Source organism: Sorex araneus, chromosome 4 (genome assembly GCF_027595985.1).
Source record: "Sorex araneus isolate mSorAra2 chromosome 4, mSorAra2.pri, whole genome shotgun sequence".
Taxonomy (NCBI): Eukaryota; Metazoa; Chordata; class Mammalia; order Eulipotyphla; family Soricidae; genus Sorex; species Sorex araneus.
The window spans coordinates 8,815,319-8,840,904 of record NC_073305.1 but is presented as its reverse complement, the minus strand read 5'-3'; the positions used below and the strand labels follow the sequence as shown (position 1 = coordinate 8,840,904).

At 65.1% G+C, this 25,586-nt stretch overlaps 1 protein-coding gene across 1 annotated transcript in view; it reads left to right on the top strand.

Moving 5' to 3' along the window:
• Nucleotides 1-23,903: 23,903 nt before the first annotated feature.
• Nucleotides 23,904-25,586, top strand: part of PLXND1 (plexin D1) — a 33,028-nt gene continuing 31,345 nt past the window's right edge. The window contains exon 1 of the mRNA XM_055136532.1: nucleotides 23,904-25,220. Coding sequence (XP_054992507.1) covers nucleotides 23,904-25,220 — 1,317 coding nt within the window. The remainder of the gene's footprint in view (nucleotides 25,221-25,586) is intronic.

Genomic DNA, 25,586 nt, shown 5'->3' with positions numbered 1-25,586 from the left:
CCTTGAGCTTCTTTTTTTTTTTTTTTTTCGGTTTTTGGGTCACACCCGGCGATGCACAGGGGTTACTCCTGGCTCGGCGATGCACAGGGGTTACTCCTGGCTCATGCACTCAGGAATTACTCCTGGCGGTGCTCAGGGAACCATATGGGATGCTGGGAATCGAACCCGGGTCAGCCGAGTGCAAGGCAAACACCCTACCCGCTGTGCTATTGCTCCAGCCCGACCTTGAGCTTCTTGTCACGTGGAGCAGAGTGCCGTGGACAGATGAACAGGCTGTGCACTGCCCCGCCGCAGGGAGCCTCGTGAGTAGGACCCCCTTATACATAACTCAGGCCGGTGTGTGCATTGCGTCATGGACATCGGTCACGTATTATTTTAAAACCTTTATTCTTGTCCGTTGATAGCAGGAGAGAGCAGGGAGATGGCGCGAGGGCTGGGATGTGCACTTGGCATGCGGGAACCCTGGGCTTCAACCCCAGCAGCGGACAGCCCCTAGCGTCATGCGTGACCCCTGGCGCCGTGCCGGGAATGGCCCTGTGCCTCTGCAGTGTGGCACACAAAGGATGACTTACCAAAGATGACGGGTGTCCTGAACCAAGAATGGTGACCCCCACCTAGCAACATACGACGCCGTAAGTCCTCAGACAGCGGCTCTGGTAACACTATTGGGAGATCATAGTAATTTAATGCACTCGGGAATCACTCCTGCCAGTGCTCGGGGACCCTGTGGGATGCCGGGGATCAGACCGGATCTGCCACGTGCCAGGCAGGTGCTTTCCCACTGTAATACTGCTCCGGGCCCGAGATACAAACATTCTGACTGACTTCTGCTGAACAATTTTTTGATATTTCACTCACCATTGTGTTGTAACAAGCAAACTGTAACCAGTTGTTTTGTGCCTGCCGGGGGGGACAGTGGGAAATGGGGCAGAGTGAGGGGAAGGTCACACTGGCCATGGGACTGTGCCAGAACATTGGATGCCCGAAACAATTGTATTACAATGTTGTAAATCACAGTGTTGAAATAAAGTGATTTTTAAAAATAATAATAATGGTAATCCACATCATGGAATACCCTTTTGCAACTAAAATACTAATTTTTTTTTTTTGCTTTTGGGTCGCACCCATGATGTGCAGGGGTTACTCCTGGTTTTGCACTCAGGAATTACTCCTGGCGGTGCTCAGGGGACCATATGGGATGCTGGGAATGGAACCCAGGTCAGCTGCGTGCAAGGCAAACGCCCTCCCGGCTGTGCTATCACTCCAGCCCCACTACTCAGTTTTTTAACTGGGCCCAAGAGATAACCCAAAGCTTGAGCACATGTTTGCATGCTGGAGGTTCGGGGCCCAGCATCACAGAGTCTACACACACACACACACACACACACGCACACGCACACGCACACACAGAGCCAGGAGCAGCCCCCGAGCACCCCGGGATGTACCCCAGAGACCCAAAGGCATGGAAAACTCCCACTGGGGGGATGCGAGCAGAGGTGGGCTGCGTGCCTACTGCCAGGTCCTCCCGAGCCATCTTCCCTTCAGGGTGGCCTTCAGGGGCCTGCTGGGTTCCTCCCAACCCCGGGCGGCCGCGAGGATGTCCTGCCAGGGGGGACATGCGGAGGGGCACCCGCAGCAGCTGCTGCAGCCTGGCCGGTGAGCCAGCCCGAGCAGGGAGACCCTGAAGGGACAGACGGGACGCAGCGGAACAGAGCGTGTGGCGGCAAGGGACCCTGGCCAGGCTGGAGGCCCCAGGGAGGAGGGGACAGGGTCTCCCAGGCAGGGCCCAAGGGTGCGGGGCCAGAGCTATCCATGCCACCCGCAGTGCTTGGCGGGCCACATGGGGCCACAGTCAAACCCGTGTCCGGCACGGGCTGGGCCTGCACCTTATTTCCCACCTGGGGGGGTGGGGGGGTTGTGTTTTCTTTGCTCAGCTTCTCTTTGGTTTGAATAAGAAAAAACACTTTGAGAATAATGGGAATATCATAAGCTACTTAGATGGGGGGTGGGGTGGGAGGGGGGTGTATTGGGGTTCTTGGTGGTGGAACGGGTGCACTGGTGAAGGGATGGTGGTTTAATCAGTATTTGACTGTGACTTAAACCTGAAAGCTTTGTATTTTTTTTGTTTTCACGGTGGTTCAATAAAATATTTCTTTAAAAAAAAAAATAAAAATAAAGTCAAAGAAAAAAAAAAAAAAAAAAGAAAAAACACTTGATCGAATAGGAGCCGTGTCCATCTGTGGTGCTCCTGGCTCTGTGCTCCGGGGTTGCTCCCGCTAGGGCTCACGAACCACATGTGGTACCAGAACTCAGACTCGGTTTGGCCGTGTGCAAAGCAAACGCCCAGCCCGCCGTGCCAGCTCCGCAGCCGCCTGGGGCTTTTCCGGGAGCAGAGGAGAGTGACGAAGTCATTCCAAGTTGAAGAAACCATATGAGCAAAGCCACCAAGACCCCCCCCCCACACACACACACACACACACAAATGGTCCAGGGGAAGTGGTCCAGACTGGAGAACTGGTGGGCTTCCTGGGAGAGGAGGGAGGATGAAGTTTAGGGGCCAGAGAGGTAGGAGAGGGGCTGAGTTGCTGGCCTTGTACTCAGCTGACCCAGGTTTGATTCCTTAGCACCACCAGGAGTGATCCTTGAGCACAGATCCAGGAGTAAGGCCTGAGTACCTTGAAGGGGGGGCTGTCTCCTGCAAAAAATAACAATAACGGCAGTGGGCAGGGCATGGTTTGGGGCCGCCTTGCTCCCTGTGGGCTCAGCAGGCTTAAGGAGCGTCTGTTCCTTCCCAAGGGATCTGCAGCCTCTTCCTTGTCTTCCCGGTCACCGGGCAGTTGGGAAATGCTGTCCTAAGTACTTTTATTTTGCCTTGATAGGGGAAACCACGATTTTATTTGGCACTTAGAATTTAGAGCTCAGGGTTCCTTTTTTTTTTTTTTTTTTTTTTTTTTTTTTTGCTTTTTGGGTCACGCCTGGCGATGCACAGGGGTTACTCCTGGCTCTGCACTCAGGAATTACCCCTGGCGGTGCTCAGGGGACCATATGGGATGCTGGGAATCGAACCCGGGTCGGCCGCGTGCAAGGCAAATGCCCTACCCGCTGAGCTATTGCTCCAGCCCCTCCTTTTTTTTTTTAATAAAATAAAAAAAATTGAACCACACTCGGCAGTGCTCAAGGGTAACTCCTGGCTCTGCACCCGGGGGTCACTCCCAGTGGAATATAGGGGCCAGGGGGACCAAGGACCAAACCCAGGTTGGCCGCACGCAAGGGCAGCATCCCCACACAGCAGGCTGCACTGTGCTATTGCTCTGCTCCTTTTTTATTTTTAATTTATTTATGGTTTTGGTTTTGGGTACACCCCGGAGTGCCCAGAGCTTCCTCCTGGCTCCGCATTCGGACGGCGTCAGGGAACCGACCATCTCTGGAGCCAGGAACAGAACTGGGACGGCCACACGCAAGGCAAGCGCGCTAGCCCCGTTCCAGCTCTCTGCCGTCCACTCTCCCTTATTTGATTTTATTTTGGAGTTTTGGATCGTCCTTCGTAGTACTTGGTGGTTAGTACTAAGTACACATTTGCTCAGTGCTCGGGAGAACCAGGCAGTACGGCATTTCCTCCAATGCCTGGACGTCGCTGGGTGTGGCCCAGAAACCAGAAAAAGAGACTAAAAAATGACAAGGGACAACCAGCCCCATCCAAAAATGAGAAGAGACTAGTAGAAGTTTCCTCAAAGAAGACACACAGGTGACCAGAGGGTGCATGAACTAAACCACGGCTCTGCAGCTAACTGCAGGGAAGTGCAAATCGGAACCGAGATAAACCACACTAGTGAGACTAGCGCACATCACACGGGAAGACAGAATTGGCGGCGTGGTCCCCGCGCCCACCAGGAGCGACCCCTGACACACAGCCAGGGGTCAGCACTGCTGGGTGTGGCCCCCAAACAAACCCACAGATGCTAAAGGCAACAGGCACTAAGAAAGGGTCTTTGGCAGGAAGCTTGGGTGGGGGGCCACACAGGGAGGGCTGGGGTGGGCGGCCCTGGGTCAGAGGGGAGGGAGGGAGCACTGCGGGAGGGTTGATGCGGGACTGTTTTATGCATGAAACCTGCCATTAGCAGCATTGAAAATCATGGTGCCTAAAACTAAATTTTTTGGGGGGGTTAGGGGGCACACCGGCAGTGCTCAGGACTTACTCCTGACTCTGCACTCAGGGATCACTCCTGGCAGTGCTCAGGAGATCACATGGGGTGCTGGGGATTGAATCCAGGTCGACCATATGCAAGGAAAAACACCAAACCCCTTGTAATGTCCTTTCGGCCCCTTTTTGAAAAGTCATTTTTTAAAAAGAAAAGAAAAAGCAGGGGCTGGAGTGATAGCACAGCAGGGAGGGCGTTTGCCTTGCACGCGGCCGACCCGGGTTCGAATCCCAGCATCCCATATGGTCCCCTGAGCACCGCCAGGAGTAATTTCTGAGTGTAGAACCAGGAGTAACCCCTGTGCATCGCCGGGTGTGACCCAAAAAGAAAAAAAAAAAAAGAAAAGAAAAAGCAAAATAAATAAATAAAAAGAAAAGAAAAAGCATCTGAATGGCCAAGTCTTGATGACACAAATCCATTTCATCCTCGCCCACAGTTCCCGACTTACAGCCCCCCAAACACCGGGAGTCTCTGAAGATGAGGGTGACAAAGGGTCACCATGAGAAGGTGACTGTCTCACGGGGTGGGGGGGAGCAAGGTGACCCCCCCTGACCCCCAGTGGGGGGGAGGGGGGAGCGAGTTGACCTCTGACCCACAGTGGGGGGGAGGGGCGAGCTAGGTGGCCTTCTGACCCGTGGGGTTGAACGAGGTGACCACTTGACCCACAGAGGGGTGAGCGAAGTGACCATCTGGTCCTTGGGGGCTGAGGGTGAGTGTGGTGACCGTTGACCCCGGGGGGGTGGGGGGACGCTGAGTGAGGTGACCGCCTGACCCCGGGGTCTCGTGGCGGCCGCTGAGAGTAAAGCCTTTCCAAGCTCCATGAGCCACGCCAGCCCGTGAATGGAGCGTGAGCGGAGACTGGGGAGTCTCGGGGGGGCCCCCTCCCTCCGCCCCCCAACACACACCAGGCTCCGGCTGGCCTGGAGGTGGCCAGAGGCTGTGCAGGAGTCCCCTGGCTGGAGCTGCCTTCAGTAGAGGAGGGGGCCCCAGAGCAGACAAGGGCTCTCACTGTCCGCCCCCCGCAGAATCAGCCACATCGCTTAGAGTACTCCTTCTCACAGTGCTCAGCATATCTGTCTCATAGAAGGGGAGGGCACTGGGGAAATGTCCCTCAACTATTTACGTCCTCAGGGCTTGGGGGGACGACAGGGTCCCTTCGAGTTGTGCTCGCCCCAGAGGCCCCTCCTTCAGGGGCTATGTTCCCGCCACACCCCCTTAACCGTGCAACCATCAGTGCCCGGGGCGCCAAGGGTGGAACTGGGGCCCCCACCCTGGCACCGGCTTCACCCGCCCCTCTCTGAGTTGGATCCACAAACCTGGATCATTCTCTGGCAGCTAGTGGGCAGGTCAGGGCTTCGCCCCGGCTGGTCTTTAATCCCAGTGACCAAGGGGCGGGGGTGGGGGGGGCTCACCTGCAATTCTGTCATGAACTAAATTGACAGAAAAATATTTTCTACTTCAGCCTGTGGGCTCGCAGTACCCTGATGTCTGCCCAGACCCAGGCGGGACCAGCAGCCTTTCCTTCCTTCCTCCCTCCTTCCTCCCTCCTATCCCTCCTTCCTCTCTTCTTTCCCTCTTCCTCCCTCCTTCTCTCCTTCCTTCCTCCCTCCCTCCTTCCTCCCTCCCTCCCTCCTATCCCTCCTTCCTTTCTTCTTTCCCTCTTCCTCCCTTCTTCCCACCTTCCTCCCTCCCTCCCTCCCTCCTGTCCCTCCCTCCCTCTCTTCCTCCTTCCTTTCCTTCCTTCCTCCCTTCCCTCTCATATTTTTGGCTCTGTGCATACCCAGCATGTCCCAGGGCTACTCCCAACCCTGTGCTCAGCTGTTGCTCCCAGGGGACCCAGAGTGCCAGGGATCCGACCCCCATCTCCGGCCGGAGAGATGACACAGAGGTTACTGCATTTGCCTTGTACGCATCAGCTCGGGTTTGATCCCTGGCACTGCATCTGGTCCTTGAGTCCTAGAGGGGGTGGCTCAACCCATGCCCCCTCAAAAACAAAACCCGGGGCCTCCGGCTTGCCAAGCCTGTGCCCCGCCCCCTGCAGCCTAGGACGCTGGCCGGGGGAAGGCCTGGCGAGGAAGGAGCAGAGAGCCTCGACTCAGCGTGCCCAGCTGGCCTGTGTGGCGGGGCAGGGGGCAGGGGGGTCTGGAATTCTGCCCGGCTTCCCGGGTGCTGCAGCAGCACGCGCAGTCAGCAGGAAAGGGCCCATCCCGGGACGGCTCCCGGGGTTGAGCACCTGCTCTGCAGCACCAGGCCCCTCAGTGGATCCCTGATACCACATCGTTCCCTGAGCACTGAGCCAGGAGTAACCCCCAGCCACCTCTTCCTGAAGTGAGTGAGGATCTGGACACGGCCTGTGGAGCCCGAGGGGACCACTCCCCCCAGACCGGATGTGACGAGTGTGGAAATTTGCATTTGACAAGATATTTTCATCTTCCACTGGCCCAGACGTGAAACCCGAGGAGACGCACAGCGGCCATCAGTGCTGGGGCTGAACATGCAGCAGAGATACTTGTTTATTTTTGTGGAATCAACTTTTTAATTTTTTTTAATTTTTTTTTTCTTTTTGGGTCACACCTGGCGACGCACAGGGGTTACTCCTGGCTCTGCACTCAGGAATTACCCCTGGCCATGCTCAGGGGACCATATGGGATGCTGGGATTTGAACCCGGGTCAGCCGCGTGCAAGGCAAACGCCCTCCCTGCTGTGCTATTGCTCCAGCCCCTAATTTTATTTTTAATGCAACTAGTTTTACTGTATCTAATTCGAGGCCTGTGTCTTTCACAGCCATGGAGAGACGGATCTCAGGCACACAGTGCTCCAACACCCATCGCAGCCCCAGGTCGACTTCCCCCACGGGTGTCCCCGAGCTCCCTCCCCGCGGACACCCCCTCCCCCACACCCCCCCACTCCTGCCACCCTGCGGGCCCTTTCCAAGCCCCCCGCTTGCATGTAGCTGTCCTGTTTTCAGGCTGCTGAGTCTGCGCGGAGTACCCAGCCGGCCACTCGCCACATCGCCGCAGGCCCGAGCCCCCGGCCCCCCATTACTGCCTTCCTCACCTCCGTCCTCCATTTCTGCTGTCCTTCTCCTTGCGGTGGGTACACTTACACAGACACCTGCATGTGTGCTGTGTGTGTGTGCGTGTGTGTGCAGATGTGCGTGTGTATGCATGTGTGTGAATACACTTATATAAACACATATGTGTGTGCATGTGTGTGCACATGTATGTGAATATGTGTGTGCATGTGTGTGCACATGTGTGTGAATATGTGTATGTGTTTGCATGTGTTAGCATTGTGCATGTGTATGCACATGTATGTGAATATGTGTATGTGTGTATGCATGTGTTAGCATGTGTGCATGTGTGTGCACATGTGTGTGGATATGTGTATGTGTGTTCATGTGTGTGTGGTGTTGTGTGCGTACGTGTGTGCATATGTTTGTGTGCACAGTGGGATACTCCCCAGGCATTTGTAGCAACACACCTAGAACTTGATGGTAATATGCTCAGTGAATTAGTCAGACGGTGTCATAGAAGTGGAATGTAGAAAAATGCAAATCCTCAGGGCCAGAAAAGTCCATTGGGTAGGGCATTCCCCTGGCACGAGGCCGACCTGGGTTCGATCACTGGCATCCCATATGGTTCCCCGAGCACCTCCAGGAGTGACACCCTAGTGCAGAGCCAGGAGTAACCCCTGAGCATCGCTGGGTATGGCCCAAAAGAAAGGGGAAAAATGCAAAGCAAACTGAGACAAGCTTTTTCCTCTCACTTTTCCTTTTTCTTTTTTATTTATTTATTTATTTATTTATTTATTTTGCTTTTTGGGCCACACCCAGTGATGCTCAGGGGTTCCTTCTGGCTCTGCACTCAGGAATTACTCCTGGTGGTGCTCGGGGGACCATATAGGACGCTGGGATTCAAACCCGGGTTGGTCATGTGCAAGGCAAATGCCACACCCACTGTGCTATTGCTCCAGCCCCAAGACAAGCTTTTTCAGTGTTTCACTTACTTTCTCTTTATGTTACTGTGTTTGGGGCCGTGCCCCGGCTGCTCTGTGCTCCGGAGTCACTGGCGCTTCCGGGACTCGGGCTGGAGTCTGCACCCTTGCAAGGCAAGCACTTGACCCCGGGGCCGTCGCTGGCTCCGTGACTTAGTTTCCCTCGGGGTCACTCCTGACAGCTCTTGGGGGTCTCAGGGCCTCAGCTGGCAGTTCTGGGGGTGCCTGCAGGGCCGGGAATAGGACTCAGGTGCCCGGCACAGGCCCGTCTTGTTGACCCCCAGTCCTGGAAGAAACTATAAACACAGAGCTGATGGGTGAGGGGCTGCGTGGGGCGGGCGGGCAGGGGAAGGCTTGAGAGTGAGTGGAACTGGAGCCCGTGGTTGGTGCTAGTGGACTCTTCCATGGAGTGTGCACAGGCGTCAAACGACGATGCGGTACACCTGGACGAGATAATGTTGACTACTAATGTTACTGCAATTAAAAATCGATTTAAGTGTAATTTAAAAAGACAACTTGAGGGGCTGGAGCGATAGCACAGTGGGGAGGGCGTTTGCCTTGCACACGGCTGACCCGGGTTCGAGTCCCAGCATCCCGTACGGTCCCCTGAGCACCGCCAGAGGTAATTCCTGAGTGTATAAGCCAGGAGTAACCCCTGTGCATCACCGGGTGTGACCCAAAAAGCAAAGTAATAATAATAATAATAATAATAATAATAAAAGAAGACAACTTGAGGCCGAGTATCAGCAGATGTGGGCCCCTGGGAGGTCTAAAATAAAAATAAAAAATTAAACAAGGCCGTTGGCGAAGCTGGCGAGATGGAGCCAGGGCGAGCAGCGCGCGGAACTGCTTTCTGGCCAGATCCCGGCCGAGCCTGGCTGTGGCTGCAGAAGAGAATGTCCTTGATCCCGGCAAAGCGAGTTTCGGGTCCAAGGGGCATCACGCGGGCAGCCTGCCCTCCGCGGCTGGGCGCGGGTTGAGTAACAGAGTCGGGTCCGCGGGCTCTGTGGGCGGGAGGGGAAGGTAACGGGACTTGGCTGCACAAATCTCACTTTCCTGCAACAGCGGCGGCGGGCGCCAGGCGAGCGCGGTCTCTGTCGCCGCCTGGTGGCCGCCGCGGGGAGCGCGTCTCACTCGCCGTCCGCGCGGTCCTGATGCAGGTGAGGTCAGCTGTGCCTTGTGAGTCCATTTCAGAGCTTCCAGCGGGGGCTTCCCACAAGGAGGGGAAACTGAGGCCCAGCAGGGCTAGAAACAAAGCTTCCCTGATTGCGCTCAGTCCTGCAATCCTTCGCTGGACGCGACCCTCCAGTCCCGTCCCCCCAGCACTGAGGTCTGGGCACCCCCCCCACCGCCTGCCTGGGGAAGGACGTGTGGACAGTGCACATGTCCACCCCGCGCCCGGCCTTTCTCCACATGCGGGGGCGGCAGGGATGGGGGGTCCCACCCTTCCTTTAACTTCTGTCGGTGGAGGTGTGACTTCCACTGGGGCATGGGACATTCCAGCCCTCCCGCCAGTGGCCCCCGGCCTGGGCAGATGTGGGTTCCATCCTGGACCGGGCGGTGGGCGGGTCACTCGCCCCTTCCTCTCTGGGCGCAGCTGTCCGAGCTGGGGCGCCGCCGTGGCCGCCCAGGGCAGCTGTCAAGGACCGTGGGAAGGTTGTGAGTGAGCGTGTCCAGGCTTCAGTGCCCGCTGGAGCCTTCAGCGTCCGCGCATGCTTCCCGGGGGTGAGGGTCTCTCTGTGCTCAAAGCGGCTCTGGTCCGGGGCTGGAGCGATAGCACAGCGGGTAGGGCGTTTGCCTTGCATGTGGCCGACCCAGGTTCGAGTCCCAGCATCCCATAGGGTCCCCTGAGCACTGCCAGGGGTGATTCCTGAGTGCATGAGCCAGGAGTGACCCCTGTGCATCGCCGGGTGTGACTCAAAAAGAAAAAAAAAAGCTCTCTGGTCCTGCACGCTCGACTTACTCCTGGGGCGGTGCCCCGGCCACCATGAAGATGGAACCAGGATCTGCCCCGCGCAAGGCAAGCCCCTGCCCCCGGCCCCTCTCCCCCATGGACCTTGGCCTTTTCCAGAAACTTCTCGGGGGTCACTGGCAGGAGCACCCCACACAGCACCCTCAGTGCTGTGTTTGGCGATTGCAGGGTTGGCTACAGACTGTTTATTCACGAAACAAAAAGATTCTATAAAAAAAAAAAGCCCCCCCAAAAACAAACCAACTACCCCAGAGAGACAAGACACCAGGTGGGGCACTAGCCTTGCCCGGCACCAATGCTGGCTCAATCCCCGACACCCCACCTGGTCCCCTGAGCCCCATCAAGAGGGATCCCTGAGCACTGAGCCAAGAGTAAGCCCTGAGCACTGTCACGGGTGGCCCCCAAACAAAAACACGCCAACAAATGGGACCCCCAAGTCCCAGCGGCTCCCCAGGCTTCCCCCGTCCTGCGTCTGCCCCGTTAGGGGGAGCAGGAGGCCTGGGCCAGGGCAGCCCCCGCAGACTCGGGCGGGCTAAGGCCCTGGGGGGTGAGGGGCTGCCACTGCCCCCACGTCAGAAGGGACAAGTCTCGGCCCGGGTCCCTGAGCCTGTCTCCCCACTGAACCCCAACCTGCAAAGGTGCGGGGGCCCTTAGGGGCGGGGCAGCGTCCGGCCCCCAGGCCCTGCCTTCTGTGGTCGGAGCGAGCACTGTCTGAGGGTTCAGGTCAGCCCCGATCCCGCCGAACCACCAGCATCGGGCACGTCTCCGGCAGAGCCGCGGGGGTGAGCTCGGGGCCCACCGAGTGCGGGTGGGGGATGCCGGGGGCGCAGGCCCACCGTCCCCCTCCGCTGTGCCCTCCGGCGCCTGGAGGGGGCCTTTGAACAGGGCCCCGGGCGGTCAGCAGAGTGGACAGAGCCGAGAAGGCGAGCATGTGCCCAGGAACACGGGGGACAGGGGAGGGGGGCAGAGGGAGCCCCGAGACCCTCCAGTCCTGACCATGGCCCGTCCCGGGGGTCCCGGGGCTGCGGTACGGCCACTCGGCCACTCGTACTTCCCACGGGCCTGTGGGCGGTGCTGGGGACGGAACCCACGGCCGACCCCCCCCCCCCACCCGGCCCCGGCCCTCCTGAAGACCCAGCCCAGCTGCAAAGCCCCCTCCCCGTGTGACCTCAGGGAAGTGGGTCACCTGGAAAGGCGGCCCCTCACCCCCGTCCGAACCCTGGAGGGAGCACCAGCGTGGGAGACTGGGGAGCACGGTTCAGCCCTCAGCCGAGAGCATCTGTCTAGGGAGGGCCGAGACTGCTGCGGCCTGTCCGCTGTCCCCTGTGCCGCCCCCAGCCCAGTGGGGGGACACGCGCTCCGGGACAGGACAAGGACGGGGCCGGGCCTGAGGCCTGGGTGGGGAGGAGCCAACAGCACCTCCAGGAGTGTTTCTTTCCCGCCAGCCTACTGCGCGCCGCCTCCTGCCCGTCCGAGCACCTACTGTGTGCCCAGCCCGCCGCCCCGCCCCCGCCCATGGCAGGGCCGTGCTGACTCAGCCTGCGGCTCCCGCCCCCCTTCCCCTTCCCCTCCCCCCCTTCCCCCTTCCTCCTGGGGGTCCCGGCCCTGCTTGCACAAACATCTTGCCGTGTTTCCGCTCAGCCTGAACAAACACGCAGGCCTGCGCTTCCGCCCGCCGGGGCCACAGACGGCAGCTGGGGGGGCCCGCCCGCCGCCCTGGGGGCCTGACGACGGCCCCAGGACACAAGCTGGGGACCCCCCTTCCCAGGGCGCCCCCAGCGGCTCCTCACTCGAGACCCCAGGGGGCCGCCCTCCAGCAGTGATGGGTGCTGAGGGGGGCTGTGGGGGGCTGTGGGGGGTTGAGGGGGGCTGAGGGGGCTGTGGGGGGCTGTGAGGGGGGCTGAGGAGGGCTGTGAGGGGCTGTGAGGGGGGATGTGGGGGGTTGTGGGGGCTGTGAGGGGCTGGGGGGGCTGTGAGGGGCTGTGAGGGGCTGTGAGGGGCTGGGGTGGCTGTGGGGGGGCTGTGGGGGGCTGAGGGGGGCTGTGGGGGGCTGTGAGGGGCTGTGGGGGGGCTGTGAGGGGCTGGGGTGGCTGTGGGGGGACTGGGGGGCTGTGGGGGGTTGTGGGGGGCTGTGGGGGGGCTGTGGGGGCTATGAGGGCTGTGGGGGGCTGGGGTGGCTGTGGGGGGACTGGGGAACTGTGGGGGGTTGTGGGGGGCTGTGGGGGGGCTGTGGGGGCTGTGGGGGGCTGGGGGCTCTCCTCACCCCTTGGCTCCCAGTGCTTGTCATAGTTGAGTGGGGGTTGCCTCTGGGGCATGACCCAGGGGCTCTGGGGGGATTTTCACCACTTGGGGGCAGCCCCCAACACACCCAACCCCCCAACACACCCCAGATTCCGCCTCTGAGCTGGGGTCTGTGTTTTCACATTTGGGCGTGGAAGCAATGGAATGAATGGGGGGGGTCCTGCCCCGCAGTTTCTCAGCAGCCCCTGGGGGGGGGCGGTGGGTTCCCACCCCGCCTTCCGCCCCAAAACGGAGGTGCCCAGAGGAGGGGGTGGGCGGGAGGTCAGGAGCGAGGGGGTCGCAGGGCAGGGCGGGGCGGGGCAGGGCGGGCTCCTTCCTGCCTCTCCCCCAGGCCAGCTCCCTGGTCTGAGCCCCACCCCTGGGACCCTGGGACCAGGCTGTCCTGGGGGCACCCCCCCAGAACCACGCCCAGCTGTGGAGAGGAGCCGGCTCCTGGGGTGACGGACGCCCCTGCGCAGTGGCCCCGAAGTCTGCAGGGCCTTGGCGGGTGGGGGCAAGGGAGAGGCCTGTGCCGTGAGGGCCGGGTGCCGGCACCCTGGGCTCTCCGGGCAGTTCTCGCCCAGCCTGTTTCCTGCTGTGAAAATGGGTCACGCCCCCCCGCACCCCCCCACCGTGAAGCGCCTCGGAGAGCAGCACCAGGCAGGCGGGAACAGGATTCAGGAGGGGGGCCCTGGGAGCTCAAGACCCCAAACCACATCTGGCCCAGCTGTGCCCGCACCCTCCTGCCTCCCGCCCACCCTCGGGAGTGAGTTGGGGTGGGCCCCCTGAATCACCATGAGGACACCAACAGGGCCTTTCCCTGAGGAGATGTCCCCCAACCCTCAGCTAAAGGGCCTAAGGCCCCGGGGGAGGGGGGAGGGAGAGGAGACCCAGGAAGTGGCAGCAGCGCCCTCAACCCAGCATCCTCGGCCCCTCAGAAAGGGGGGCTCAGCCAAGGGCACGATGTCCCGGCCAGACTCGCCCTCCTACCCTCACGTACACACACAGCCAGAGAAACTGAGGCACGGGGCAGCGACGCCTTTCGCCAGGGAATTGCAAACCGGGGATTCCACCAAAACTGCCCTTCAGACCCATAGCACAGCGGGGAGGGCGTCCGCCCGGCAGGGGGCCAACCCGGGTTCGGGCCCCCAGCATCCCACAGGGTCCCCCGAGTAATTCCTGAGTGCAGAGCCAGGAGGAACCCCTGAGCATCCCCGGGTGCGATCCAAAAAGCAAAAAGAAAAGGGTGGCCCTCGGAGGAGTCCCAGTGAGTCCAGTCCAGCAGGCGCTTAGTGGGAGACCCCCCTGTGCCCCTCGAGGAACAGGGTGCGACTCCCCCTTCTCTGGAACCCCCTCACCGCTGGCCTCCGAGCCCAGGACTGGGGCGACCTCGTGCCTGACCCTGACACCCCACAGTGACTCTGTCCGTTTCTCCCTCCCGCAGACAGTGTCCGAGAAAAACGGAGGGCGTGAGGACGGAGGGAGCCAACTCCATCCCGGCCCGGCGCCCACCCGGGGCTCCTGGGCTGCGTGGGTCAGAGCCGAGGGGGTCGTGGGTGCCTCTGGGCGGCCTTGGCACCAGGGGGCAGGCGCCGGGCGCAGGGGCGGGGCCAGATGAGACTCCGTGGGGGTCTCTGGAACCCCAGCTGGGAGGGAGGGAGCAAAGGGCTCCACTCAGGGACTTTCCCCACCTCAGGGTCCCGACTGGGCCCCCGCTGGCCAGCCAGAGGCCCGGCGTGAGGGCGCGGGCTCACTTGCTCACTTTATTATTATTATTATTATTATTATTATTTGCTTTTTGGGTCACACCCGGCAATGCACAGGGGTTACTCCTGGCTCTGCACTCAGGAATCACCCCTGGCGGTGCTCAGGGGACCCTATGGGATGCTGGGAATCGAACCCGGGTCGGCCCGCGTGCAAGGCAAACACCCTACCCGCTGTGCTATCGCTCCAGCCCCATTATTATTATTATTATTTTTAATGAATCCCATGAGATACAGTTTCAGACTTAGGATTACCTTTCATGATTACCTTTCAGTCACACAGTGACCCATCCCTCCACCAGTGCCCATTCTCCACCCCCATGTTCCCAGAATCCCTCCCGCCACCCCTAGCCCACCCCACCCCACCCCTGTGGCAGACACAGTCCCTCCTGTTCTCTCACGATGGCCTCTTAATACCTGTCATAACACCCACCAGGAAAGACTGGCTCAGGTCTGGGGAAGAGCCTGCCCCAAACTTTGGTGTGTTTTTTTTGGGGGGTCACACCCTCCAGCGATGCTCAGGGCTGACTCCTGCCTCTGCACTCAGGAATCCCTCCCGCCACCCCTAGCCCACCCCACCCCACCCCTGTGGCAGACACAGTCCCTCCTGTTCTCTCACGATGGCCTCTTAATACCTGTCATAACACCCACCAGGAAAGACTGGCTCAGGTCTGGGGAAGAGCCTGCCCCAAACTTTGGCGTGTTTTTTTTGGGGGGTCACACCCTCCAGCGATGCTCAGGGCTGACTCCTGCCTCTGCACTCAGGAATCCCTCCCGGCCCCAGGGGGTGCTGGGATCCAACCCGGGCCAGGCAAGCGTCCTGCCCACCGTGCCATCGCTCTGGCCCCAAACTTCCTCGGCAGCTGCCCCCTGGCCAACCTGGAACCGCCCAACCCCCTGCGCCCCGAGTGCCCAGGCCCCCCAAAGCTGGTTTGGGTCCACACACCCTAGGTGGGGCCCGTGCGGGGGCTACAGCTGCCGTGGCCCCCTCTGCACTGACCTCACCCGCTTCCGCTGCCCCCGCGGGTCGGCCACCTGCCGGGCTGGGCCAGGGCCCTCTTCCCCTGCCTCCTTCCTGCTTCCCGCAGCCAGCCCCAGCTGCCCGTCCGTCCCTCCGTCCTCCCGGGGGGCCCTCGGCCCTGACTCACTTCCCGTTTCTTGAGCTGCAGCTCGCCCAGGCAGGACGCTGGAGCCAGGCTGGTGACCATCGGCAACCACTGACAGTGGACACCAGCGTGCCCACCACAGGCACCCCGGGGTGCGCCCTGGCACGGGACCCCGGGGTGGGGGGAACGGCAGCAGGGAGGGGGGTCAGGGCAGGCTGAACCCCCCAGACCTCCGACTGGGTCCTGAGTTGGAGATCAACCTGGGCTGACAGAGGTGGAGGCGTCCCAGGACCCCCTCAGCTGCGGCGCGGGGGTGGGGGGGGAGGGGGGCGGGCGGCCAGGAGGGGGAGCCCTGGCTGGGGTCCCAACCTCGCCCTGCCCCCTGGGTGCTGGCTGGGAGCTCGGAACCTGAGAGGCCCATGACATAGCCAGCCCCTCCCGGCTTCCGATGACCCCGCAGCCATCTGTCTCCCCCGCCTCCTCGCCCCAGAGGCGGGAAACGTCCTCACCCCTCACGGCTGCCAGGGTGGGGGCGGGGGGCGGCCCCCCGGGACACCGGGGGAGCCCGGGAGACCTCTGGGGGCTGCCAGGTGCAGGTCAGGCCGGGCGCTGGGCGTCCCCAGCTGCGGGGGGCAGAGACGCCCCTGAGCAGGTGGGCGGGCGGCACCGTGCCCCCACTCGGGGCTGGGTCCGAGGGCACGGGCAGGATCTGCAGGGCAGTGACGGGGCCCCTGAGGGCGGCAGGGGAGTCAGGGGGACCCCGGGGAACCCCCAGCCGCAGCCCCTGAGCCCCGAGCCTGCCCACTCGCCCTCCAGGGACCCAGCGTGTGCCCGAGATGGGCCTTCATGAGGCTGCAGAAGCTCGTCCCCAGGCGGGACCGCGCCCCTACCGCACCCCCCCCCGCAGAGCCCTCAGCGGGCCACGGAGACACCCAGATCCTCTGCGTCCCTCCAACCCGCATGCGCCCGGTCACCCCCCAGCCTCCACTCCAGAAAGAGGCACCAGGTGGTGACGTCCGTGACCTGGGGCCAGCCCACCCAGACGCCCCAGGAGGGGTCTCAGTCCCTCCCCCCCCCCTCTGTCTCCCGTGCCCCTGGAGGGCACTAGCCCCTTCTCTGCCCTGCCCTGGGCATCCGCGCAGGCCCCCGGTTCTGCCCTGGAGCCCTGGCCAGGGACCTTCCCCCTTAGCCCTGCAGACTCAGCTCTGGGTCACCGCCTCCAGGAAGCGCTCGCTGACGCCAGGATGGACCTGAGCGGCCAGTTTGTCTCATTTCATCAGAAGCTCCCCAGGGAGCCGGGCGAGGACAGGGACAGGCCTGAGAGGGGCCCGAGACAACCCTGCTGCGGGCCTGGGGTCAGTGACACCACACGGTCCCCCAACATGGCTGAGGGCAGCCTGGAGCCCCCCGCCCCACCACCGAGGTGAGCCGGGAATTTCCTGGCACCTCAGGGCCGGGAGATGCGGCATCCCAGGTCCTTGCACTGAAGCAGTGGCCTGACGGGCCGGGAGTCGCCAGGCTGGGCCCCCGGCATTCTGAGCACTGTTTGGGAGCCCCCTCCCCAAGATTCCAACTCCTGCAGTATAAGAGGTGCTTCCTCGGCAGTTGTTGAACAAATGAATGAGTGAATGAATGAATGAATGAATGAATGAATGAGACGCGGACACTGTCCTGATGCTTTCATGCCGTGGGGGACTGAGTGCGGGTGACCAGGGCCGGCTGTGAGGCGTCCCTGGGCCTCGCGGCTCTCGCAGGCCCTGGTGACAGGGCAGGCGGGGCAGGCTGGGGTTCGGGTGGTCAGTGTGGGCGCTGCCCAGGGCGACACTGTCAGCAGCAAACATGCCCCGTGGGCGTGGCAGGGGCCCCGGGCCCCCGGCTCGCCACCCACCGAGGGAGACGATGGCCTGGCCCCCAGCTGGGTGAGAAGCACGTGACAGGGGCAGCTCCAAACGCAGCCTCAGGCCAGGTCCTCCCCTGAGAAGGGCCGGTTAGACTGGGTCCTGAGGGGTGCGTAGGAGTTCACGGGAAAGCAGGTGCATTTGGGGTGGGCTTTGGGGCGTGCACACAAGTCCCCCCACTAGCCAAGAGAGGAAACGCGGATCTCCTGGGACAGTGGACGCTCTCTCGGGCCTTGGGTGGGCCCTACAGCCCGTACGCCCTGGTCCCCGCCCCGGGGCCCCCCCCACACCCCACATGGAGGGGGTCTCAGCTGCCCCCCCCCTTGGAGCAATGCAGGTGGACCCCGCCCCGGAGCCCTGTGCCGGGCCCTGTCCAGGGTGGGCTCCCCGAGGGCCTCTGCTTCCCTCCGGACACGGCTGTTTGCAGACCCCAGGGCCCTGCAGGTCCAAGCCTGAGGTTTGGGGGGCGCTTGTCTGGGCTCCCGCCCATCATTCTGTCTGGCTCGTCTCTGGGGCACCCAGTCCCGCAGCAGTAGTCGCAGGAGCCCCCTGGGCGAGGCGGGGTCTCAGGCAGCGGCGGAGACGGGAGGGGGGGGAGGGGGGAGGAGGGCAGGCACGTGCCTAGCGCGCAGCCCGGGGGCGGCCCCTGGTCTGAAACCCCGGCACGGTGCACTGCTCCCCGAGCACCACTAGGGGTCGCTCCTGAGCACGGAGCCGGCAGGAGCGCGGCCACCCGCCCCGCGCAGGTGAAACCTGGGCTGGGGACAGCGGGTGGGAGGACCCTTCCCCGCCTCGCACGTCAGTCGGGGGCCGGTCACGGCAGCCCGTGCGGTTTCCTGAGCCCCCCCCCCCAAGACGACCCCTGAGTCCCGACGCAGGAATGACCCCTGGGTGTCGCCCCCCCAAACGGCCCCACAGTGATGAATGAATAAAAGCAGGGGGACTTGGGCCCCCGGGTCAGCTGGTGACCCCACACTCCATCCCGGACCCCAGACCCCAGGCCCCGGAACGGCGGGCAGCAGGGGAGCTTCTCCCCTGACCTGGGGCTGGCTCTGGGTGGGGGCAGCCCCCCAGGGAGGGGGCGGTGAGGACTCTGGAAGGTGCCATCTAAGCAGCAGCTCGTCCCCCCTCCCCCCTCCACCCTCTCCTGCAGACCCCAATGTGGCCCACCTGCTCTGCGCCCCATTTCACAGAAGAGGAGACTGAGGCTGGAGGGGAGGGCTGGAGGGGACCTGGAGCGGTGGTGAGTGTGACAGGGAGAAGGTTCGTCCTTGGGGGCAGCAGACTGAAGCCTAAGCAGCTCGCGCTGTGCCCAGCCCTGGAGCACGGCCGACTGGGAGCGCCCGGAAATTACAGGGGTGAAGACCCACAGCGGACGAGGCCACAGCTGCTCCTTCCACAGGCCTGGCTGGCCCTGGCCCTGGGGGGGTGGGGGGGTTCTCATTCGAGCCTCCCGGCCTTGAGAGGCAGGGAACTCTCGTGCCCATTTCACAGGCAGAGAAACTGAGGCCCAGAGGCTGAGGGACTCCCCGCAGGCCACAGAGAGGCTGCTGGCTGCCCCTCTCTGGGGGGAGGAGGCCCAGGCGAAATAAAACACAACAAAACCCAGCTCAAGCAGGCATGGCCGGATGACCCTGAGTGAGTCTCTTTCCTTCGCTGAGCCTCAGTTTCCCCCCTGGAGACCCGATGCTCACAATCACAGACTGGGCAGGTGCCCCTTCCCCCGGGAAGCCTGCCCTGCTTGCTCCCGCTGGCCCGAGCCCTGGAAGCCTTGTCTGTGTCCCGGGGCCAGGCAGGTGCTCCCTGGGCAGAGTCCGTCTAGATCCCTGGCCTGGGCCTGTGGAGCCTCAGTTTGCCGGTGCAGCTAATGGGCCCGCAGCCGGCCCCCACCCGGGGTCCCCTGCAGGCAGGCTGTCCCGGCGGCCCGTGGCGCCCGTGGCGGGGAGCAGGCGGCAGTGGGGGTGGGGGAGACCCCGAGCCCCGGGCGGGCGGCGGGGCCGGGACAGAGGCCGCAGTGTGCCGGCGTGACGGAGCGTCTGAGAATGCCGCCCATTATCCGGGCACAGAGCACAAAGGGGCCGCGGGGCGCAGGGCCGGGGGCGTCCCCCAGACTCCCGAGGGCGTCTCACGCAGGAATGAGAACCATTTCCTCCGCCCTTCCCACCCCGGGACACGGCCGCGCGGCGGGGGGCTGGTCCCGCAGGCCAGGCCGGTCTGAAGGCAGCAGGGGAGGGGGGGCGGGGCTGGCTCCAGATCACAGCAGCTCCACGGGGACCCCCTCCCCACCCCCTGGACGGGGCGGCCCTGACCCGAGACCCCTGCGGGGCTCTCAGTGCTGTGTGACTCCGGGCAGCCTCTCGGCCTCTCTGAGTTTCCGTGTCTGTGGGAAGGCCGGGGCCGCCCTGTAGGGGCTTAATTTAATGGGGTGTCGGCTCTGAGCTACAGTGCTCCCCCAGGCGGCTGCTGTGGGGATGAAGGCCCGCCCCTGGGGTGCGGCCCATGTGCCCGGGGAGGGTGGGTGACACCAGTGTCCCTGCTCGCCGTGGGGGCCACACTTGCCCGGGGTGGGTTTTCCTCCTGTTGCCAGGTTTGGAAACTGAGGCTCGGAGAGGTGGCGCCCGTGGGGTGCTGGCTGGGGAAAGGAGGAGAAACCCCCGGCTGAGACACCCCTGCCAGAGGCCTGTCCTGGGGGCAGCCGGGGAGTGGCCAGAGCACCAGGGACGTCCGGTGGGGCCGGCTGGACAGTCCAGGGGCCTCCGCCCGGCCCTGGCCCCACTGTTAGTTTTTCTGAGCGAAGAAGAAAAACATTTCCTCCCCCTCCTGTCCTCCTCCCCCTCCTCCTCCCCCCTCCCCCTCCTCCCTCCTCCTCATCCTTGTCCCCCTCCCCCTCCTCCCTCCTCCCCTTCTCCCTCCTCCCTCCTCCCCCTCCCCCTTCTCCTCCCAGCTCAGTCCAGGCACCCAGAGAGCAGGGGACTGGGATGAGGCGGCAGGTCCTGCCTCTCAGCCGGCCCCTGAGTGATGCCCCCGCAGACCCCTGGCCTTGCTCGTCCGGGCCACCATGTCCTCACGGGCAGAAGCACTGGACGGGACCCACACAGTCCCCCAAATTTGTTCTGGGGCCTCCCCTGGCGGTGCTCAGGGCTCACTCCTGGGGGTGTCGGGGATCGAACCCTGGTCCGTGCCCGCTGGACTGTCCCCGCCCCACACTCCCCAGGCTGCAGGCATCCCGCACGCCCCAATCACTCCTCACCGTCGTCCTCCAGTTCACGCCTTACGAAATCAGTGTCTCGCGTCATCACAGCCTCGGTGACGACGTTTCTTTCCCTGTGTGTGTCGGTTTTGCTCTGGGGGCCCCGCCCAGCAGTGCTCAGGGCCTCCCCCTGGCTCTGCGCTAGACCCACTCCGGGCGGGCTCAGCAGACCCCACGGGGTGCCCGGGATGGAGCCACCCAGGGGCCCCTCCCGCTGCACCATTGCTCCAACCCCTGGACCTGCGTTTCTCGAGCAGACGCCACGCCGGCCTGGTGCGTGCAAAGGCCCCGCCGCCAGCCAGGCCAGAAACAGGCGAGCACTGTGAGGAGAGAGCGCGCGGCGTCACGGGGCCCTGGCCGGCCGAGTCCACGCCCCGCACGAGGCCTTCTGCCATGAACAGCGACAGTGACAAATCGCTCCTGGCGGAGAAGACGCTGTCACAGACCAGACCAGCGCTCTGATAAGGTCGGAAACGCCGGGCCAGGCCCGAGGCCCGAGATCCCGGGTTCCGCGTGGGCTGGCTGGTCCCCTGGCCCCTTCCTGGGGGGGGTGGCCACGCCCAGCGGCGCATCGGGGCTACTCGCTGGCCCCTGCCAGGTGCTCAGATCGCCGTGGCGGCGCTGGGGCCCCCAGGAACATGGACCCCCGTGTGGCCCTGACGCCCGCCCCGCGCGGACCCCCGTGTCTGAGCAGGGCACTGGCTGCCCCTCCCCACTCCCCTCTTCCCTCCTTTAGCACATCCACTGCCCCCCAGGGCGGCCCCCACCACGCCCCCTGCTGACCCCCAGCGCCCCTGCCAGCGGTCTCAGGCGCAGAGAGCTGGGCTCAAAGCCTCAGTCTGTCCATCTGTGAGATGGGCCGGGGGCTGAGAAGGGCACAGGGGGTGGGGGCACAGCACTTGGCTCTCGATGGACAGCCACTTCGCTGGCCACCACGGGTGACCACCGTGACCGGGAGGGGGGCCCCCGGGGCAGCAGGGCTCTCTGCAAAGGAAGAGACAAGTGTCGGCTAGGTTCCCGCGGCCTGGCCGGAGCCTCCACGCCCACATCTGGAGCTTCGCAGGTCTCAAGGCCCTCCAGGGGCTGCCGCTTCTCATTGGCTGAGGGGAGCAAATCGGCTCAGAGAAGTCAAGTGCCCCGCTCAAGGTCACACAGCACTGTGCCCGCCCGCCCGGGCCCCTCTGAGGTGCCCCAGCGAGTCGCTGGGCTCGGGCTGAGCAGGCGGGAGCATTATCAGCCGGGCTCGGTGGGGGGAGCTGCAGGATGCGGCTGGAGCAGCTCAGAGACAGGAAGGAAGCCAGGAGGGGCCGAGGACACGGCGGGAGATGGAGGGAGGCCGAGATAGAGGCCAGGCAGAGACGCACACGCACACGCACACGCCCGCACACACGCACACACCAAAGAGGGCTTGGGGAGGCACAAAGAAGGCGAAGACGAAACCAGGGCCGGTGGGACCGAGGGAGAGGCCGGGAGCCAGCGCTGGACACCCCCCACCCCCAACACCACCGGCCAAGGCCCCTTCCCTGGGGGCGGGGGTGGCCGCAGCCCAGACCCCCGTCCTGGAGGCCAGCTGGGGCTGACCCCGAGTGGCCTCGAGCCGGCCTTGGGAGGAGGTGGGGCCGCGGGGCGCTTCCTGCGGGAAGTCTCTGCTGGCGGGGCCGGCGGGGGGCTCCGGGCAGGCGGGCGGGGCGGAAGGCCAGGGTGCCGGCCGGGAAGCGCGGGGGCCAGCCTTCCCGCCTGCAGAGGGGCCCTGTCCTTCCTTCCGGCCAGGTGGAAACCCCCTCAGGGCCAGAGGCGGGGGTGCTGTGGGCCCCCGAGGGTCTGGTGCGCCCCTCCACCCACCCCCTGTTCTCAGGAGCCAGGGCCGGCCGGGCCACGGGAGCCTGTCGGGTTTAGAGTCAGCGACGACACGGGCCCTGGGCCTCTCTGGCCAGTCCCGCCCTGGGGCCACGGGTGCCACAAGGCCTCCGAGGGGGCAGCGGGAGAGGATTCCTGGAGAGAGCTCGGCTGGGTGCCCGGTGGGGCAGGCCCGGCTGAACCCCCTCACCGCTCTCTGCCTCCCGCCTGGAGCCCACCTGCTCTGCACCCGGCACCCCTCGCCAGAGCCTTATCTCCCACCCACCAACCCCGGAGGCCCCCGGGTCCTTCCCCAGGCCCCAGGGGCGGTGCCCGGGGAGGTGGGGGTGGGGAGGGAGCGGCCTGGCCTGGGGCTGGGGGCGGGGGGATGGGGGGGGGAGCGGCCTGGCTCCCAGCGCAGGGCCAGTGCTCGGCCGGGCGCGCTGCCGTGCCAGCACATGCCTCACATACTTCCTCTCGCCTTTTCCTGGTTCTCGTATCTGACCCCGAGCGCTGCCCCTCTGTCCCGGAAAAACCTCTTTGATGTGGCTGGGCCTGGGGGACAGGCCGCGGTGGAGGAGGGGAGGGGAGAGGGAGGGCTGCCTCGCGGCCCTGGGAGTGCCCAGGCCTGGGGTGGGGTGGGGGGGCTCCGATCAGGACAGTGGCCTGCTTTAGGGGGTGGACGGGGAGAGATCAAGGGGGCTGAGTGAGCGGGAAGGAACAGCACAGAGCCGGGAGTGTGCGTGTGTGTGTGCGTGTGCGTGTGCGTGTGCGTGTGTGTGTGTGTGTGTGCAGGGGGGTGTCCTAGGGGAGCCCCCGCAGACGGGGAACAGACGGGAGGGAAGGAGCCGGGACGCGGGCGTGGGGCGGGGTAACGGAGCGGGAGCCGGAGAGCGCAGACGACGCCGGGAAGGCGCCCTAGAACCAGAGACGCGCGCCCGGGCGCCCGGCGTTGGGGGGCGCCGGAGGGTGGGAGTCGCACCGAAGCCCGGGGGCAGGCAAGGGGCAAGGGGCGCCAAGCCCTCGTCCCGCAGGCCGAGCGGGCGGGGCGGGGGGCGGCGCACTCGGCAGTCGCGGGGCAGGGGACCCCGGGGCGCGGGGGTCCCGGCGCGCGGGGCGAGGGGCGCGGGGCACAGGGGTCCCGGAGTGCGGGGCGCAGGGATCAGGGGTCCCGGAGTGCGGGGTCCCGGGGTGCGGGGGATCGGGGGGCGCGGGGATACCGGAGTGCGAGGCTCCGAGCACGGGGGTCCCGGAGTGCAAGGTCCCCGGCGCGGGGGTCCCGGGGCGCGGGGAGCGGGGTCCCGGGGCGCGGGGGTCCCGGAGCGCGGGGTCCCGGGGCGCGGGGTCCCGGGGCGCGGGCGCGGGGGGCGGCGCGGCCGGGCGGGGCGGGAGGGCGTGTCGGCCGCGGGGCCGCCCCCGGCCCGCCCCCGAGCGGCGCGGCGCGGCTGAGCGGGGCCGGGGCGCCGGGCCGGGGGCGGCTGGCGCGGGCAGGAAGCGCCGCGCGGCCCGGGCCCGCCCCCCGCCAGCCGCCGCCTCCGGGCTCCGGCTCCCGGCCGCGCCCGCCCCATGCACTCGCCGCGCCGCGCTGCCCGCGCTCGCCCGGATGGCTCGTCGCGCCGCGGGCGGCGCAGCCCGTAGCGCCCGGGCGGCCCCGGCCGGGCCGCGGGTCCCGCCGCCGCCGCCGCCGCCGCCGCGGGCGCTGGCGCTGCTGCTGGCGCTGCTGCTGGGCGCGGCGCGCGCCGGGGCGCTGGAGATCCAGCGGCGCTTCCCGTCGCCCACGCCCACCAACAACTTCGCCCTGGACGGCGCGGCCGGCACCGTGTACCTGGCGGCCGTCAACCGCCTGTACCAGCTGTCGGGCGCCAACCTGAGCCTGGAGGCCGAGGCGGCCGTGGGCCCGGTGGCCGACAGCCCGCTGTGCCACGCCCCGCAGCTGCCCCAGGCCTCGTGCGAGCACCCGCGGCGCCTCACCGACAACTACAACAAGATCCTGCAGCTGGACCCGGGCCAGGGCCTGGTGGTCGTGTGCGGCTCCATCTACCAGGGCTTCTGCCAGCTGCGGCGCCGCGGCAACATCTCGGCCGTGGCCGTGCGCTTCCCGCCCGCCGCGCCGCCCGCCGAGCCGGTCACCGTGTTCCCCAGCATGCTGAACGTGGCCGCCAACCACCCCAACGCGTCCACCGTGGGGCTGGTGCTGCCGCCGGCCGCGGGCGCGGGGGGCAGCCGCCTGCTGGTGGGCGCCACGTACACGGGCTACGGCAGCGCCTTCTTCCCTCGCAACCGCACCCTGGAGGACCACCGCTTCGAGAACACGCCCGAGATCGCCATCCGCTCCCTGGACGCGCGCGGCGACCTGGCCAAGCTCTTCACCTTCGACCTCAACCCGTCCGACGACAACATCCTCAAGATCAAGCAGGGCGCCAAGGGGCAGCACAAGCTGGGCTTCGTGCGCGCCTTCCTGCACCCGCCCGCGCCGCCGCCCGCCGCGCCGGCCTACGCGTACCTGGCGCTCACCAGCGAGGCGCGCGCCGGCGACAAGGAGAGCCAGGCGCGGAGCCTGCTGGCGCGCATCTGCCTGCCGCGCGGCGCGGGCGGCGACGCCAAGAAGCTCACCGAGTCCTACATCCAGCTGGGCCTGCAGTGCGCGGGCGGCGCGGGCCGCGGCGACCTCTACAGCCGCCTGGTGTCCGTCTTCCCCACGCGCGAGCGCCTCTTCGCCGTCTTCGAGCGGCCCCAGGGCGCGCCCGCCGCCCGCGCCGCGCCCGCCGCGCTCTGCGCCTTCCGCTTCGCCGACGTGCAGGCGGCCATCCGCGCCGCGCGCACCGCCTGCTTCGTGGAGCCCGCGCCCGACGTGGTGGCCGTGCTGGACAGCGTGGTGCAGGGCACCGGGCCGGCGTGCGAGCGCAAGCGCAACATCCAGGTGAGGCGCGCGGCGGGCGGCGGGCGGCGGCAGGTGCGCGCGCTCGGGCGCCGTCGGGGAGGGACCCGCGCGGCTGCGCGTCCCGGCAGCCCTGGAGGGCGGCCTGCGGGAGGGGGGCGTGGGGAAGCGGCACTCGGGGACAGGGTGTGCCCGGGGCACCTTGCGTGCCCCTCTGCCGCCCCCGGGCTGAGCCCTGGGCCTCCCAGGCACGGGCCCGCTGTGGGTGGCCCAGGGGCTTTGCGGAGCTCGGGGTAGGGCCTGGGGGGAGGCACAGAGAGCCTCAGCCGGGTGCTCAGCATCACACAGCTCGGCACTGAAGGAGGTGGGACCTGAACCCTGGCCAGCCTCAGCTCTGAGCTTTTTGCA